Source organism: Pithys albifrons, chromosome 10, assembly GCF_047495875.1.
Source record: "Pithys albifrons albifrons isolate INPA30051 chromosome 10, PitAlb_v1, whole genome shotgun sequence".
Classification (NCBI taxonomy): Eukaryota; Metazoa; Chordata; class Aves; order Passeriformes; family Thamnophilidae; genus Pithys; species Pithys albifrons.
In genome coordinates this window covers 33,187,017-33,204,552 of record NC_092467.1, presented here as the reverse complement: position 1 = coordinate 33,204,552, position 17,536 = coordinate 33,187,017, and the positions used below count along the sequence as shown (strand labels likewise).

The 17,536-nt window shown below is 53.8% G+C and overlaps 1 protein-coding gene across 4 annotated transcripts in view; it reads right to left on the bottom strand.

Annotated features, from left to right (window-relative positions):
* The window catches only part of LRRC7 (leucine rich repeat containing 7), a 134,183-nt gene that overhangs the window by 71,985 nt on the left and 44,662 nt on the right, over positions 1-17,536 (bottom strand). For all 4 annotated transcript variants that reach the window (XM_071565464.1, XM_071565461.1, XM_071565462.1 and 1 more), the window contains exon 2: positions 3,404-3,606. In XM_071565464.1, coding sequence (XP_071421565.1) covers positions 3,404-3,606 — 203 coding nt within the window. The remainder of the gene's footprint in view (positions 1-3,403; positions 3,607-17,536) is intronic.

The following is a 17,536-nucleotide window of genomic DNA, read 5'->3' as shown; positions in this document are numbered from 1 at the left end:
GTCCAGGGCACGGAGTGAGAATCCACATCTTGATCCAACCCTACTGTGATCACCAGCCCAGGGCACTCCGTGCCCTGGGCTGGTGATCACAGTGGGGTTGGATCAAGGGTTGGACTTGCTGATCTCACAGGTCTTTTCCAACCCAATCCATTCCATGATTCTGTGATTCTGTGATTCTATTCTATGATTCTGTGACCAGGACAGAGAAGAGAAGTGGCCCCCAGGGATTCAGCAGCAGCAAAGGGGCTCCACCAGGGCCCATTCCACAGGAGACTCTCCTGGGGTTTTGTCTTCCTCTCTAGGAGGGATCAGGTAGCTCTTCACAGCCTTCTGTCCAGGAACCAAAGCTCCTGGAGCTGCCCTGACTTCCCATCCTGCAGAATCAGGGATGGAGGGAACAACCCCAGGCACTGGATCTCCCCCAACTTCCCATCCTGCAGAATCAGGGATGGAGGGAACAACCCCAGGCACTGGAGCTGCCCTGACTTCCCATCCTGCAGAATCAGGGATGGAGGGAACAACCCCAGGCACTGGAGCTGCCCTGACTTCCCATCCTGCAGAATCAGGGATGGAGGAACAACCCCAGGCACTGGATCTCCCCCAGCTTCCCATCCTGCAGAATCAGGGATGGAGGGAACAACCCCAGGCACTGGAGCTGCCCTGACTTCCCATCCTGCAGAATCAGGGATGGAGGGAACAACCCCAGGCACTGGAGCTGCCCTGACTTCCCATCCTGCAGAATCAGGGATGGAGGGAACAACCCCAGGCACTGAACCATCACATCCCAAAAAACAGCTCCCTGGAATGGGAAAAGCACCTTTCCTACACCTGCAAACAGAACTTATAGGAGGTACCTGTGCTGGGAGGGGATGGAGAGGGGGTTACAGGGGCCAGTGTTTAATTAAAGACTTGGGAGCATCTTTCATTACGGTGGAGAGAAATCCAATCAAGGGCTGGATTACATCCCTTCATGCTTCATTATGTAGCCAGCACCTGCCATTAATTGGTTTTTCCACCACTTTGCCCTCTTTTGTTTCCAGAACACTGAAGTTACAGTAACTTTGAATTCCTTATAGTAAATATTCAGCAGCAGCACAACAGATGTAAAGATTCCATGAGAGGAGTCAACTCAGGAAGGACAGAATTCCAGGATTTTCCATAAGAGGAGTCTGACTCAGGAAGGACAGAATTCCAGGATTTTCCATAAGAGGAGTCTGACTCAGGAAGGACAGAATTCCAGGATTTTCCATAAGAGGAGTCTGACTCAGGAAGGACAGAATTCCAGGATTTTCCATAAGAGGAGTCTGACTCAGGAAGGACAGAATTCCAGGATTTTCCATAAGAGGAGTCTGACTCAGGAAGGACAGAATTCCAGGATTTTCCGTAAGAGGAGTCTGACTCAGGAAGGACAGAATTCCAGGATTTTCCATAAGAGGAGTCTGACTCAGGAAGGACAGAATTCCAGGATTTTCCGTAAGAGGAGTCTGACTCAGGAAGGACAGAATTCCAGGATTTTCTGTAAGAAGAGTCTGACTCAGGAAGGACAGAATTCCAGGATTTTCCATAAGAGGAGTCTGACTCAGGAAGGGCAGAATTCCAGGATTTTCCATAAGAGTAGTCTGACTCAGGAAGGACAGAATTCCAGGATTTTCCATAAGAGGAGTCTGACTCAGGAAGGGCAGAATTCCAGGATTTTCTGTAAGAAGAGTCTGACTCAGGAAGGACAGAATTCCAGGATTTTCCATAAGAGGAGTCTGACTCAGGAAGGGCAGAATTCCAGGATTTTCCATAAGAGGAGTCTGACTCAGGAAGGACAGAATTCCAGGATTTTCCATAAGAGGAGTCTGACTCAGGAAGGACAGAATTCCAGGATTTTCCATAAGAGTAGTCTGACTCAGGAAGGGCAGAATTCCAGGATTTTCCATAAGAGGAGTCTGACTCAGGAAGGACAGAATTCCAGGATTTTCCATAAGAGGAGTCTGACTCAGGAAGGACAGAATTCCAGGATTTTCCATAAGAGGAGTCTGACTCAGGAAGGGCAGAATTCCAGGATTTTCCATAAGAGGAGTCTGACTCAGGAAGGGCAGAATTCCAGGATTTTCCATAAGAGTAGTCTGACTCAGGAAGGACAGAATTCCAGGATTTTCCATAAGAGGAGTCTGACTCAGGAAGGACAGAATTCCAGGATTTTCTGTAAGAAGAGTCTGACTCAGGAAGGACAGAATTCCAGGATTTTCCATAAGAGGAGTCTGACTCAGGAAGGGCAGAATTCCAGGATTTTCCATAAGAGGAGTCTGACTCAGGAAGGACAGAATTCCAGGATTTTCCATAAGAGGAGTCTGACTCAGGAAGGACAGAATTCCAGGATTTTCCATAAGAGGAGTCTGACTCAGGAAGGGCAGAATTCCAGGATTTTCCATAAGAGGAGTCTGACTCAGGAAGGACAGAATTCCAGGATTTTCCATAAGAGGAGTCTGACTCAGGAAGGACAGAATTCCAGGATTTTCCATAAGAGGAGTCTGACTCAGGAAGGACAGAATTCCAGGATTTTCCATAAGAGGAGTCTGACTCAGGAAGGACAGAATTCCAGGATTCTGGGCTCACTTGGGTGATGTCCCTGCAGTTGGGAAACTCCTCCTCAGCACTGGCATTTCCCAATAGAATCACAGCAGATCCTGAGCTGGAAGGGATCACAAGGATCTTGGATATCCCACAAGGATCTTGGATATCCCACAAGGATCATGGGCCTCCCACTGGAATCCTGGATATCCCACAAGGATCATGGAGCTCTGGCAGCCTCGAGGCTGTGCCCACTGCCCTGGGGAGCCTGGGCAGTGCCCACCACCCTCTGGGGGAAGGACCTTTCCCTGAGATCCAACCTGACTCTGCCCTGGCACAGCTCCAGCCATTCCCTGTGCCCTGTCCCTGCCCTGGCACAGCTCCAGCCATTCCCTGGGTGCTGTCCCTGCCCTGGCACAGCTCCCGCCATTCCCTGTGCCCTGTCCCTGCCCTGGCACAGCTCCAGCCATTCCCTGGGTGCTGTCCCTGCCCTGGCACAGCTCCAGCCATTCCCTGTGCCCTGTCCCTGCCCTGGCACAGCTCCAGCCATTCCCTGGGTGCTGTCCCTGCCCTGGCACAGCTCCAGCCATTCCCTGGGTGCTGTCCCTGCCCTGGCACAGCTCCAGCCATTCCCTGTGCCCTGTCCCTGCCCTGACAAAGCTCCAGCCATTCCCTGTGCCCCGTCCCTGGTCCCACAGGGCAGAGCTCAGCCCTCCTCTGCCCTCCCAAGGAAGGGGTGACTGCACTGAGGTCTCCCCTCAGTCTCCTCCAGGCTGAAGGACCAACTCCTGCCCCAACACTACACAAAGAGCTGGAGTTTCTCTCCCAGCAGACCTTTGCTTACCTTGGGCAGCTCCTCAATCTGGTTGGCATCGAGGTAGAGCTCCTCCAGGGTCCTCTCGAAGTTGAACACCTCCTTGGGCACCTGCTGGAGGCCACAGTGGGAATAGTCCAGCACGGACACGATCTCCTCCTCGCCCCGGAAACAGCGACACGGCACCAGGCGGCCCAGGAGCTTCCTTTTGGAGGTCATCTCCCAGCAGCATACTGAGGGAAAGGGCAGAACACACGGGGCTGAGCCCACCAGCACCCTGCAGACTCCAGAGGTGCCACCAGGACTGCAGTGCAGGGATGGAGAGCTCTGAGGCACACCTGCAGGCTGCACCCTGAGGTTCTGACTCTACACAGAGAGGTAAGACCTGCCAGGGGCACCACAGAACTCCACCTCAGCCCAGCAGCTTTCCCTGCACTGCCACAGGAGGAGACACCCCAAGCCCAGGCACAGCCACTGCTGGTTCCATGGAGAAAGTCAACTCTGGAATGGCCACAAGCACAAAGATGTTCCCCAAAGCATGGGCTGGTCCCCAGAGTGGGAGTCACGGGGGTGAATCAGGCAGAGGGTCTGACTGTCCCTGAGGAATTCCTGATGAAATTCCTGGTTCCCTGACACCAGCAGAGCTCCACAGCTTCCCACCCCACTGTGGAGGTTCTCCCCACCCCACTGCGGGGGTTCTGCCCACCCCACTGCTGGGGCTCTGCCCACCCCACTGTTGGGGCTCTCCCCACCCCACTGTTGGGGCTCTCCCCACCCCACTGTTGGGGCTCTGCCCACCCCACTGTTGGGGCTCTCCCCACCCCACTGCTGGGGCTCTGCCCACCCCACTGCTGGGGCTCTGCCCACCCCACAGTTGGGGCTCTCCCCCCCCCACTGCTGGGGCTCTGCCCACCCCACTGTTGGGGCTCTGCCCGCCCCACTGTTGGGGCTCTGCCCTGAACCCTCAGCCAGAGGAACAAGGGAAGGATGAAAATGTCCCTGGTCACAGAGCCAGAGCAAACCCCACCGAGGGCATGTCGGGGGTCACCTGCCAGTGCTGCCCCTCCTGCACCACCCTGAGCTGCTGGAAACCCTGAGAAGGGACATTTCCTGCAGGAAAACACACACCTGGGAAGTTTCCCCACTCCAAACTTCTCCCCCTCAAAGCCAAGGGCTGCAGAACCTCCCTCAGCTGGTGGGAGCACCTCCAGCTCCTCCCCAAGGAACAGGACCCTGAACTCAGCACTGCAGGTGGAGACAACACTCAATGATCAGCTTTGATAAGGTCAGCAGTCCCTAAATCTGGCAGAGATATTGACATCTGGAGAAGTTATTTTAACATTATAAACAAATCAGGCTGTGCTGAGCTGTGTTATCACAGAGGCAAGAGGGGCTGAGCCTCCAACTCCCACTTCCTAAAGGCTTTTAGGGGAAAAAATGCACTCAGATAGTCCAAGTAAACCAAAACAAGGCTTGTCATTCCCCTGACACCAACTTGTCATTCCCCTGACACCCTCCAGAAATCTCCCTAATCATTGAGTTGAGTGTCCCAGCCCAGCCCAGAGTGCTGATCCCACCAGCAATTCCCACCCAGACCAGCCAGTGGTCCCACCAGCAATTCCCACCCAGACCAGCCAGTGGTCCCACCAGCAATTCCCACCCAGACCAGCCAGTGGTCCCACCAGCGATTCCCACCCAGAGCCACCTCTGGAGCTGCCCAGCCCCTCGGGATTCACACCCAGGAAGCAGCACAATCCAACTCCTGACACAGGAAAAACAAATGCCCTTGGAAAAGCAAATTATTTGGAGCTTTTTTCCAAGCCATTGGAAGATAATGAACAACTGAGCAGTGACTTGGACTTCAAAAGCTCCTCAGCAAGTCCTTCTTCCCCCAGGAATCCCCAAGCCCTTTGCTGGGCTTTCTCCTCCTCTGCTGTGGGCACAGGCATCAAACACAACATTTTAATAAAACCCACAACAAAACCAGGATAAAAGGCCAGCCAGAAAGTTTACAAAGAGCCAAGTGATGGAAGAGCACTAAAAATAACAATTACAGCAGCAAACCCCGGCTTTGAAAGGCTTTTTTTTCTTTTGCTTGTGCAAACAGCAACATTTCCATTATTGCTGTTCATAAAAATAACTGTAATTTCTTCTTTAACAGAACCTTGTTTGAAGAGCTGGAGGGAGAAAATGAAGAGGATAAAGAGAAGGGAGTTAATGAGACTCCCTCAAAAGCTCCAGGATAAAACAGGTTTGTGGATTAATTGGATCATCTCTTGGAATTGGCCTCTTCAGGAGACAAAACCAAGGCAGGAGGTGAGTGGAGAGAGGAACAGTCTGGATTTAAGGGAAATTAATACTGGAATAAGAGAGGAACTTGAGCCTGAGTTTGGGAGGGAATGAGTGAGGGGTGACTGCCCTGCAGAATCTGCTCCTCAGGAATGGCCACAGGAAAGGCTGAATTTCAGTGTTTTTTCCTGAGAAGTGGGTCTGGAACTGCTCCATTAGTTGCCCTTGATAAAGAAAATGAAACACACAGAAATGCTGGAAAATCCATGACAGAATCCCCTGGGAATTCTGCTGCTCTTTGCACCCCAATGGAACTGAAGGGCCTGAGCTGGGAAGGAGGAACATTTCAGGCCCTGGGCATGTGGTAATTAAACCTTCTATTAATTTCAGCATCTCCCCTGCACTAATTCCAGCTTTGGTGATGACACTTTTCTCACCTATTTTTGTTGTCCCCCAATTTTCAGAGCCTTTCTCTGGTGGGGAAGGGGGAGCAGTGCAGAGCTGAGTCCCATCCCTGCTCCATCCAGTTCCTCAATCCCTGGAGGGCCCCCCATTCCCCCTGGAAACTCCAGTTCTCCTCCTTCCCCCCACCCCAACCAGGGAAAGGTGTCCCTGCTGGGGCTGAGAGGTCACTGCTCACCCCCTGAGATCATTCCCTCCAAAAGAGCCCAAAAATCAGATTATTTCATGAATGAGACAAAGAAACTGGGCAAGAGGCACAAGTGGAACCTGCTCCTCATCAGCCTCCAGCAAACAGCTCCTGATCAGCATCTGCAGTTGGTTCTAAGGAGGAAAATCCTCAGTCTGAGGCAAACAGGAGGTTTATGTAAATTAATTACAAAACATAATCTCTTCTCAATTAATGGATCTTTTGTGTGCCAAAACACTAATCCCTGTCAGCAGAAGCAGGAGAGAAGGAAGGACAGAGGCACAAAACTCACAAAACTGATGGGAAGGTGGGATGGAAGAGCTGGAGAAGCTCCAGAGCTCCAACCCCTTGGTAGAGGAGGAGGAGGAGGAGGAAGAAGAGGAGGAGGAGGAAGAGGAGGAGGAGGAGGAGGAGGGAGGAGGAGGAGGAGGAGGAAGAAGAGGAGGAGGAGGAGGAAGAGGAGGAAGAGGAAGAGGAGGAAGAAGAGGAGGAGAGAGGAGGAGGAGGAGGAGAGGAGGAGAGAGGAGGAGGATAGAGGAGGAGGAGGAAGAGGAGGAGAGGAGGAGGAGGAAGAGGAGGAGGAGAGGAGGAGGAGGAGGAGGAGGAGGAGGAGGAGGAGGAGGAGAGGAGGAGGAGGAGGAGAGGAGGAGGGGAGGAGGAGGAGGAGGAGGAGGAGGAGGAGGAGGAGGAGGAGGAGGAGGAGGAGGAGGAGGAGGAGGGCAGGGCTTTGCTTTCCCAACAGGAGCACAAGGATTGCTCCTTCCAGCTCAGGAGCTTTTCCTGCTGCAATGGGCCTGCAGATGAGGAGATGCACCCAGAGGGCAGGGATAGGTGGGATAGTGGGAAGGAATTGCTGGCTGGGAGGGTGGGCAGGCCCTGGGATAGGTGGGATAGTGGGAAGGAATTCCTGGCTGGGAGGGTGGGCAGGCCCTGGCACAGGTGCCCAGAGCAGCTGTGGCTGCCCCAGCCCTGGGAGTGTCCCAGGCCAGGCTGGACAGGGCTTGGAACACCCTGGGCTGGTGGGAGGTGTCCCTGCCCATGGCAGGGGGGGCACTGGGTGGGCTTTGGGGTCCCTCCCAACCCAAACCAGGTGGGCTTTGGGGTCCCTCCCAACCCAAACCAGTTTGGAATTCTGTGATCTCCATCTGGAGAGTCAGCAGGTGTCTGAAGAAAAGAAGCAGTTAAAATGCTACTGCACAAAAAGCCCCAGAATTTGCCTCTGTATAATTGGGAGGATAAATCAGTTTTTAATGTTCTGCTTTTCTGGATAGATTAATTATGGCTTTAATTTTCCTTCCAAACAAATTTTCCATGGAGCTCTTCATTCAAGTGTTCTCATCTCAGGGAGGTCTGGGCTCTCTGTTGCACTCTTGGAGTGAATAATCTGAATTAAATTCCAGCAGGACAAACCCACCAGGTCCTGTGGCCTCCGTGCTGTGGGGCAGGGGCTCAGACAAATCCCCTCCAGAAACTCCACCAGATCACAGCTGTGGGGACCTGGTAGGGCTGGAAAGCTCCTGAGAAACGCTGAGACATGAAAGAATTGAGAATGAGTGAGAAAATAAAGACCTTGGGAGTGAGAACCTTCCAGGGCTGAGCTGAGCCCCAACGCCACGTGTGCCAGAGGCTCCCAAAGCATCCATTGCTCTCAAAGCAGCAGAGAAGTCACTTCAGTGACTCCTTTGTGCAGCTTCACACGTAAGGGATGACTTTTCTGTTCTTTCTTTCTCTCATTATCTCCACAATCAACAACATTAACATGCAAATATGTTGGCTCTTGGCAGGGTTGCACCGTTGAGCTCAGAACTCACCAATCCATCAATCCCTGAACTGATCCTTCTCTCCATCCCCTCCTTCTGCCTCTCCCAGAGCTGCTCCGTCACTCCAGAGGGGATGGAAGTGCAGAGCAGCTCCCAGAGCACCCCCAAGCCCCCACCCCACCTGGAGAATCCAAAGGAACGAGCTCAGCTGATCCCAGCCCAGGCCACTCATCCCTGACAATTCCCAGGGCTGGATCCAACGCTCCACTCCTTGTTCCCATCCCAGCAAACACTTGTTTGCCAAACAGGAGCCCTTTCTGGGGCATTTACCACCATCTGTGACTCCAGAGGGTTCCAGGGCAGGTGCTCCCTGCTCTGACCCCAGGAAGGCACTGGGAGGCTCCCAGTTAGTTCCAGTTTATGGGACACTTTCTCTGCCAAGGAGAGTTGGGAGCAGGGACTGCACACGAGAGATGGAGCAAAGCTGAGCACAAGCTGGAACTGAAGAAGGAACCACGAAACAAAACTTCCATTTCCTTCTCCCAAAGCCTTTTCCTCACTGATACTCTCCTGGCACTGGCCAGACAGCCCCTTTTGTTTCCTTTCTTCCCTGTTAATTAATCCTGAGTGCTGCTCAGATGATTTCCATGGTGCCCATTTGCAGCTGGGTCACTGAAATAATGAGGCAACTTCAAAGCTCTCTGAGCCATCTTCATTTCCAGCCCCACATTTCAATTAGCAACACAACCCTCTCAAGAATTTACAGCTTTAAAGAACTGTGGGAAGATTCTCTCTGCAGATCTGAGCAAGTGGGATCTTCCTCCACCTCTTCTCCCTCTTCAGGCAGCTTTGCCTCTTCCAGAGTGCTGTGACCTGCACATTCCTGGGCCTCCTGGGGCTGTTTCGGGTGAAACTCTGAGTTTGGACTCACTGGTTTCTTTCCTCAGCCAGTTGTGGCACTGGAACACCCCTATTTTGTATCCTTTATTCCAGCCAAGGCTTTGTCTCCAGCCAGAGCACTGTCCCTGTGGCAGGAGAGCTCTCACTGCACAACCCTCACATCAGTCCTTGCTGCTGGGCTGCATTTTCTCCCCGTTTTCCCATTCCAGAGGGAGTTCTGGTGACATTCACCTGTTACTCTTTGCCTGCTGAAAGGCTCCTTTGCTTCCCCTGCAGAACTGGGGCTGGGAGGGTGTGTTAAAGCAGCAGAAGCTGCAAATCTGCCCAGGTGAGACATCCCTGCAGAGCTGCCCCAGCCCTGGGAACAGCACAGGGACTGGAGCTGCTGGAGGAGCCCAGAGGAGGCCCCAGAGATGCTCCAGGGCTGGAGCCCCTTTGGAGCCAGGCTGGGAGAGCTGGGGGGGTCACCTGGAGAAGAGAAGGGTCTGGAGAGACCTGAGAGCCCCTGGCAGGGCCTGAAGGGGCTCCAGGAGAGCTGGAGAGGGACTGGGGACAAGGGGTCACAGAATCAGAGAATGAGCTGGGTTGGGAGAGAGCTCTGAGATCGTCAAGTCCAACCCTTGATCCAACCCCGCTGTGATCACCAGCCCAGGGCACGGAGTGCCACATCCAGTGTCACCTTAAACACCTGCAGGGTTTAAAGGGGCTCCAGGAGAGCTGAAGGGGCTGGGAGGGCTTTGCCAAGGTGGGCATCGGGCACAGGGTGGGCTCCATGGGCTGGGAGGGCTTTGCCAAGGTGGGCATCAGGCACAGGGTGGGCTCCAGGGGCTGGGAGGGCTTTGCCAAGGTGGGCATCGGGCACAGGGTGGGCTCCAGGGGCTGTGAGGGCTTTGGCAAGGTGGGCATCGGGCACAGGGTGGGCTCCATGGGCTGGGAGGGCTTTGCCAAGGTGGGCATTGGGCACAGGGTGGGCTCCATGGGCTGGGAGGGCTTTGCCAAGGTGGGCATCGGGCACAGGGTGGGCTCCAGGGGCTGGCAGGGCTGTGCCAAGGTGGGCATCGGGCACAGGGTGGGCTCCAGGGGCTGGCAGGGCTGTGCCAAGATTCTGTGAGTCTCCACTGGAAATCACCAAATGCTTCATTTCCTTCATAATTTTCCATCTCCTGCTTAGAATAAAGAGGATTTTGCCCCAAAGTGCCCCCTGGTGCCAGGGGAGGGTGGGGGCATCAGGCAGGGCACTGGCACGTTCCCAAATCAGGAATTTAACTGTTCCATTTGCATAAGCCACTTGTAAAGGTTTTCATTAATCTCCCTGGCAAGATTTAGGAGCTGAGGCTCTGAAGCCACGAGAACAGAATCATCAGGAAGCCCCAAAGGGAATTGGGTTTCTCAGGACAGGGCTGGGAAATGGCTCTGGATCGTTTCCCTGCACAGACAACCAGCACATCTCACCCAGAAATGCCATTTAATGCAGGATAATTGAATTCCCTTCATATTCCCATTACAATAATCTGCATTCAGGTTCATCTTCAGACCCTGCTAATCCTGAAATAAAATAACCAGGCATGAAGAATCAGATTTCAGCCTTGCCTTTTGTCTCCCAACAATATTCATGATGGAAAGTTTCTCTTCCTTTGCCACAAGCTCTGGGAGGGTCCTCAGGATTTGAACACCTTGAGATTTGGGCAACTTGTACCACTGAAGGCAGAAATAGTTCTACAAAATTCCCTTTTCACCAGAATCACCAAACCTTCCACCTCCCTTCGTGATAGAAATCTTTTTCTGATAAGATATTCATTAATTCTCAGCTTTATTATTGGCCTTGCCTTGAAATTCCTGACTGAGATTTTCTGAGGAAATGTTTTTTTTTGGTTTTTTTTTATGATCTTAATCAAGAACAAAGACATTTCCATGACAGAAAAAGCAGCACTTGGGGTTGGTTTCATTATTAAAAGCTGAATCTTGTTCTCCCTAAGGCAGAGTTTGCAGAACCTCCAGGAAAACCTGGCGTGGTTCAGATTAGAACAGAACTGACAGTTTCAGTAATTTGTTGCACATTAGTGGCACATGTTGGAAATTCATCATTATGCTCTTAATTGCTGGAAATTACACCCAGCCTGACACTCACCCTGCAGATATTCAAGAGGAGACAATCCCAGTCAGGGAGGGGAATCGCTTTGGAATTTGTGCTGTGTGGAAAGCAGGGAATTGGACTTGGATCTTTGGGGTGTTTCAGCTTCGGTTGGGAACAATCCTGAAGTTTCAAAGCTGAGCTGCCCCCAAATCCACCCTGAAATCTGATTTATTTCTGCCTTTGGTGCCGCGGCTGGAACTGCCCTGGGAAGAGAAAACACCTTCAACTGGTGAACTCCCACCCACCAAACTGGGATTCCTAAATCCACCAAACTGGGATTCCTCAACTCCCCAACCACCAAACTGGGATTCCTGAACTCCCCAACCACCAAACTGGGATTCCTGAATCCACCAACCACCAAACTGGGATTCCTGAATCCACCAAACTGGGATTCCTGAATCCACCAAACTGGGATTCCTGAACTCCCCACCCACCAAACTGGGATTCCTGAACTCCCCAATCACCAAACTGGGATTCCTGAATCCACCAAACTGGGATTCCTGAATCCACCAAACTGGGATTCCTCAACTCCCCACCCACCAAACTGGGACTCCTGAACTCACCAACCACCAAACTGGGATTCCTGAACTCCCCAATCACCAAACTGGGATTCCTGAACTCACCAACCACCAAACTGGGATTCCTGAATCCACCAAACTGGGATTCCTCAACTCCCCAATCACCAAACTGGGATTGCTGAACTCCCCACCCACCAAACTGGGATTCCTGAATCCACCAAACTGGGATTCCTGAACCCCCCACCCACCAAACTGGGACTCCTGAATCCACCAAACTGGGATTCCTGAACCCCCCACCCACCAAACTGGGATTCCTGAATCCACCAAACTGGGATTCCTGAATCCACCAAACTGGGATTCCTCAACTCCCCACCCACCAAACTGGGACTCCTGAACTCACCAACCACCAAACTGGGATTCCTGAACTCCCCACCCACCAAACTGGGATTCCTGAACTCACCAACCACCAAACTGGGATTCCTGAATCCACCAAACTGGGATTCCTGAACTCCCCACCCACCAAACTGGGATTCCTGAATCCACCAAACTGGGATTCCTGAACCCCCCCCCCCACCAAACTGGGATTCCTGAACTCCCCAATCACCAAACTGGGATTCCTGAATCCACCAAACTGGGATTCCTGAACTCCCCACCCACCAAACTGGGATTCCTGAACTCCCCACCCACCAAACTGGGATTCCTGAACTCCCCAATCACCAAACTGGGATTCCTGAATTCCCCAACTACCAAACTGGGATTCCTGAATCCACTAAACTGGGATTCCTCAACTCCCCACCCACCAAACTGGGATTCCTCAATTCCCCACCCACCAAACTGGGATTCCTGAACTCCCCAATCACCAAACTGGGATTCCTCAATTCCCCACCCACCAAACTGGGATTCCTAAACCCCCCAACCACCAAACTGGGATTCCTGAACTCCCCACCCACCAAACTGGGATTCCTGAATTCCCCAACCACCAAACTGGGATTCCTGAATCCACCAAACTGGGATTCCTGAACTCCCCACCCACCAAACTGGGATTCCTGAACTCCCCACCCACCAAACTGGGATTCCTGAATCCACCAAACTGGGATTCCTGAATTCCCCATCCACCAAACTGGGAATCCTGAGTTCCCCACCCACCAAACTGGGATTCCTGAACTCCCCACCCACCAAACTGGGATTCCTCAATTCCCCACCCACCAAACTGGGATTCCTGAACATTTCAACCACCAAAATGGGATTCCTGAATCCACCAACCACCAAACTGGGATTCCTCAACTCCCCACCCACCAAACTGGGATTCCTGAATCCACCAAACTGGGATTCCTCAATTCCCCACCCACCAAACTGGGATTCCTCAATTCCCCACCCACCAAACTGGGATTCCTGAATCCACCAAACTGGGATTCCTGAATCCACCAACCACCAAACTGGGATTCCTGAACTCCCCAACCACCAAACTGGGATTCCTGAATCCACCAAACTGGGATTCCTGAACTCCCCACCCCCAAACTGGGATTCCTGAACTCCCCAACCACCAAACTGGGATTCCAGCAGAGCAGCAGAACCTCCAGGAGGTCTGGGTTTCTCTGGGATCCTCCACAACACCCAACTCCTTTGCAGCCCTTTCCAGCCCTTTCCATCCCTGTTATTCCTGACACTTTAATCAGCTCAGCAGGAGGTGGAGCTGCTTTGCTGAGGCAGCAGAGAAGAGTCCAGGGCTGACCAGGAGCAGCCACAAACTGCACAGAAGAGCTTTAATCCAGAGTGACAACTGTGGCTCCCAGTGAAAGCTGATCCTCTGGCACAGCCCAGGCACAGATGGGAAATCGTGGAATTGTTATGGCTGGAAAAGATCTTTGAGATCATCAGCTCTCAACCAGCACCACCATTAAACTGTGTCCCCAAGTGCCACATCCACAGCTTTGCTGAACTCTTCCAGGGCTGGGCATTCCCAACCTCCCTGGGCAGCCCCTGCCAGGGCCTGCCCACACTTTCCAGGGAGAAATTCCTCCTGATGTCCAACCTGAAGCTCTCCTGGTACCACATGAGGTGGTTTCCACTTGTCCTGTCCCTGTTCCCTGGGGCAGAGTCCAATCCCCTCCATCTCCCCCTCCTGGCAGGGATTGTAGAGCCAGAAGGTGCCCCCTGAGCCTCCTTTGCTCCAGGCTGAGCCCCCCCAGCTCCCTCAGCCCCTCCTGCTGCTCCAGCCCCTTCCCAGCTCCCTCAGCCCCTCCTGCTGCTCCAGCCCCTTCCCAGCTCCCTCAGCCCCTCCTGCTGCTCCAGACCCTTCCCAGCTCCTTCCCAGTCCCTCCTGCTGCTCCAGCCCCTTCCCAGCTCCCTCAGCCCCTCCTGCTGCTCCAGCCCCTTCCCAGCTCCCTCAGCCCCTCCTGCTGCTCCAGACCCTTCCCTGGACACTCTCCAGCCCCTCAGTGTCTCATGGTGAGGGACAAAGGACCTTTCTCCTCCTGCCTGTTCCCCTCTCAGGTGTGGATGGGACAGTCACCATGTGGCTGAAGTGCAGAACAGAAGATGATCCAACATGTCATAATTTCTATCTGTTTCCCCCTCTGTATTTCCAAACCCTCTTTGACACACACAACACTCTGCCAGGACAATGAGTTGCTCCCTCTCCCTGGGCAACGTTCACATCCAGCCACAAAACTTCTTCAGACGAGACTTTTGTCCTTTCTGAAACAATGGTTTGGCTTTTTTCCCATCATTACAACCTGCAGTTCTCATTCCATGCCATGTTTTCTGCCAGCTTTCTCCACCACTCCAACCCTGCCTCGAGTTTCCCAGGAGGTCACCACTCCTGTTTCCCAGCAGTCCTCCACCCTCTGCAGCCTTTTCTGGTTTTCCAGCAACACCTTCTCAGCTGCCCCATCCTCTCCTTCCTCCCCACCCCAACCCTTCCTTGTTCCTCCCCAGCCCAGCCCAGCCCAGGGTTTCCCTCCAGACCCTCCCCTGGCCCACTCCCTCCTCCCTTCCCTGTTTGCAGCTGTCAGGCTGCCTCTCTGCTCTGCCCAACCACCCTCTGCTCTCTCAGTTCCTACATCAAGTTCTCCCCTGAACTGCCCAAACACCTCATTTATTTCTTACTCTTCTTCATCACACCCAAAAACTTTTCCCCCTTTACTCCACATTCCACATTTTGACAAGAGAAATATCAAACCTCTTAATGTCCATCAGCTCCTCCTCCCTCTGTTGCTGTGTCCCCTTTCCTGCTCTCACACCACACCTTCCCAGTGCTCCCCAGTTCTTTCCTGGTCCCCATTAATGCTGTGCTGGAAGACACTTCCATGTCTGCCCAGGAGTTGGATTATGGGAATGCAAATCCCATTCTGTGCCAGCAGGAGTGAAACCTCAAAGGCTTCATTCCCACCAGGAGCCACGAAAATTGGCTCCTGGACATGAGGACACAATTGCACATTAAAGCAGACACTGCTCTCCATAAACACCCCCTTGCCCACAGTCCCTGACATCTCCTCTGCCAGTTTGCAGCTTCGGTTTCCAGGGCAGGCCCTGGCACAGGGTGGGCAGAGCAGCTGTGGCTGCCCCAGCCCTGGAGTGTCCCAGGCCAGGTTGGAGCACCCTGGGCTGGTGGGAGATGTCCCTGCCCAGGGCAGGGGTGGCACTGGAGGGGCTTGGGGTTTTTTCCATGTTTCTGAATGTCTCACAGCAGAGATCACAAGAATGAGATAATGGAGTGATCTCTTCAGATCTGATTTCTCTTCCCTAAGGAAATCTGTGGGTGGCACATTCTCACTTGCTCAGTATCCCAGTTTTTACCACTTCAGTGCATTCCCTGTGTGTGGCTCAAACATGTTGTGCCAGTGTTGGTGTCCCCTGTCGTGTCCAGATGAATTCAGAGCAGTCTCAGTGGCTGCAGTTAAATCCTGACCTTCCTTTGGCTGCAGAGATGGAGGGGGGGCCCTGCCCTGCAACCCAAAGCTGCCAGTGCCAGCAGCCCCAGTGCCACCAGTACAGCCCAAAGTGCCACCAGCACAGCCCACAGTGCCAGCAGCCCCAGTGCCACCAGTGCCAGCAGCCCCAGTGCCACCAGTGCCAGTGCTACCAGCACAGCCCACAGTGCCAGCAGCTCCAGTGCCACCAGTGCCCACAGTGCCACCAGCACAGTCCACAGTGCCAGCAGCTCCAGTGCCACCAGTGCCAGTGCTACCAGCACAGCCCACAGTGCCAGCAGCTCCAGTGCCACCAGTGCCAGTGCTACCAGCACAGCCCACAGTGCCAGCAGCTCCAGTGCCACCAGTGCCCACAGTGCCACCAGCACAGTCCACAGTGCCAGCAGCTCCAGTGCCACCAGTGCCAGTGCTACCAGCACAGCCCACAGTGCCACCAGCACAGCCCACAGTGCCAGCAGCCCCAGTGCCACCAGTACAGTCCACAATGCCAGCAGCCCCAGTGCCACCAGTACCAGCAGCCCCAGTGCCACCAGCGCAGTCCACAGTGCCAGCAGCCCCAGTGCCACCAGCACAGCCCACAGTGCCAGCAGCCCCAGTGCCACCAGTACCAGCAGCCCCAGTGCCACCAGCACAGCCCACAGTGCCAGCAGCCCCAGTGCCACCAGTACAGTCCACAATGCCAGCAGCCCCAGTGCTACCAGTACCAGCAGCCCCAGTGCCACCAGTACAGTCCACAGTGCCAGCAGCCCCAGTGCCACCAGTACCAGCAGCCCCAGTGCCACCAGCACCAGCAGCCCCAGTGCCACCAGCACAGTCCACAGTGCCAGCAGCCCCAGTGCCACCAGTACAGTCCACAATGCCACCAGTACAGTCCACAGTGCCAGCAGCCCCAGTGCCACCAGTACAGTCCTTAGTGCCACCAGTACAGTCCACAGTGCCAGCAGCACAGCAGCACTCATGGAGCCCACCCTGTGCCCCATGCCCACCTTGGCAAAGCCCTCCCAGCCCATGGAGCCCACCCTGTGCCTGATGCCCACCTTGCCAAAGCCCTCCCAGCCCATGGAGCCCACCCTGTGCTCAATGCCCACCTTGGCAAAGCCCTCCCAGCCCCTGGAGCCCACCCTGTGCCCCATGCCCACCTTGGCAAAGCCCTCCCAGCCCATGGGGCCCACCCTGTGCCCGATACCCACCCTGTCCCCCAGCCCAGAGCTCTGAGTGCCACGGCCAGTCCTGCCTTGGGCACCTCCAGGGCTGGGCACTCCAACCCTCCCTTCCAGGAAGGAATCCATCAGCAGAGGGCTCCAGAACTCCACTCTCCCAAGGCTCCTGTTCCCTGCCATGATTAATCTGTCCCAGTTTTTTTTAGGCAATTAACATGCTGTTCTCATGCTACAAATGTTCTCTGCAAGCCTCTCACAGCTGAGCTGTCAAACCCTGAAATTCGGTGCAGTGGAATGGCAGGTTTTTAACAAAGTCCCCGAGTTTGTAAAGTATAATCAGAACTTTAATGCCCAATTATGCAATCTGAGCAATGACTTTCTGGAGAGAATTTTATCACTTGCTTTGTAAACTGGGATCATCCACCAGAACTGCATCAAATGGTTGCACTGCAGGAATCCAAGGGCTGGGTTCCCACTGGAAGGATTCAGGTTTTTGGGAATTGCAGGTGTGGAGGGAGCAGCTCTGAAAGGCTCAAACACTTTGCCACATTCTCCTCATTCAGCAGCAACAATTTGCTCTGGGGCCTTTTTTTAGTATTTCCCTTGTTTCTCCTAAACATTCACTCTCCTGAAACATCAGGACTTGCTTTGTCTGGGCTGATTTAGTTCAGAGACAATCCAAGGGCTGAAACAGCTCTGGGAATGCTGAGTGTCCCTGGCACAGCCTGGAGCAGGAGCCAAAGCCATGGACAGAGAGCTCAGCATCACCTGAGCATCCCCCCCCGTGCTGGAGGGAGGATTCCCTGGGCAGGGGCAGGGAG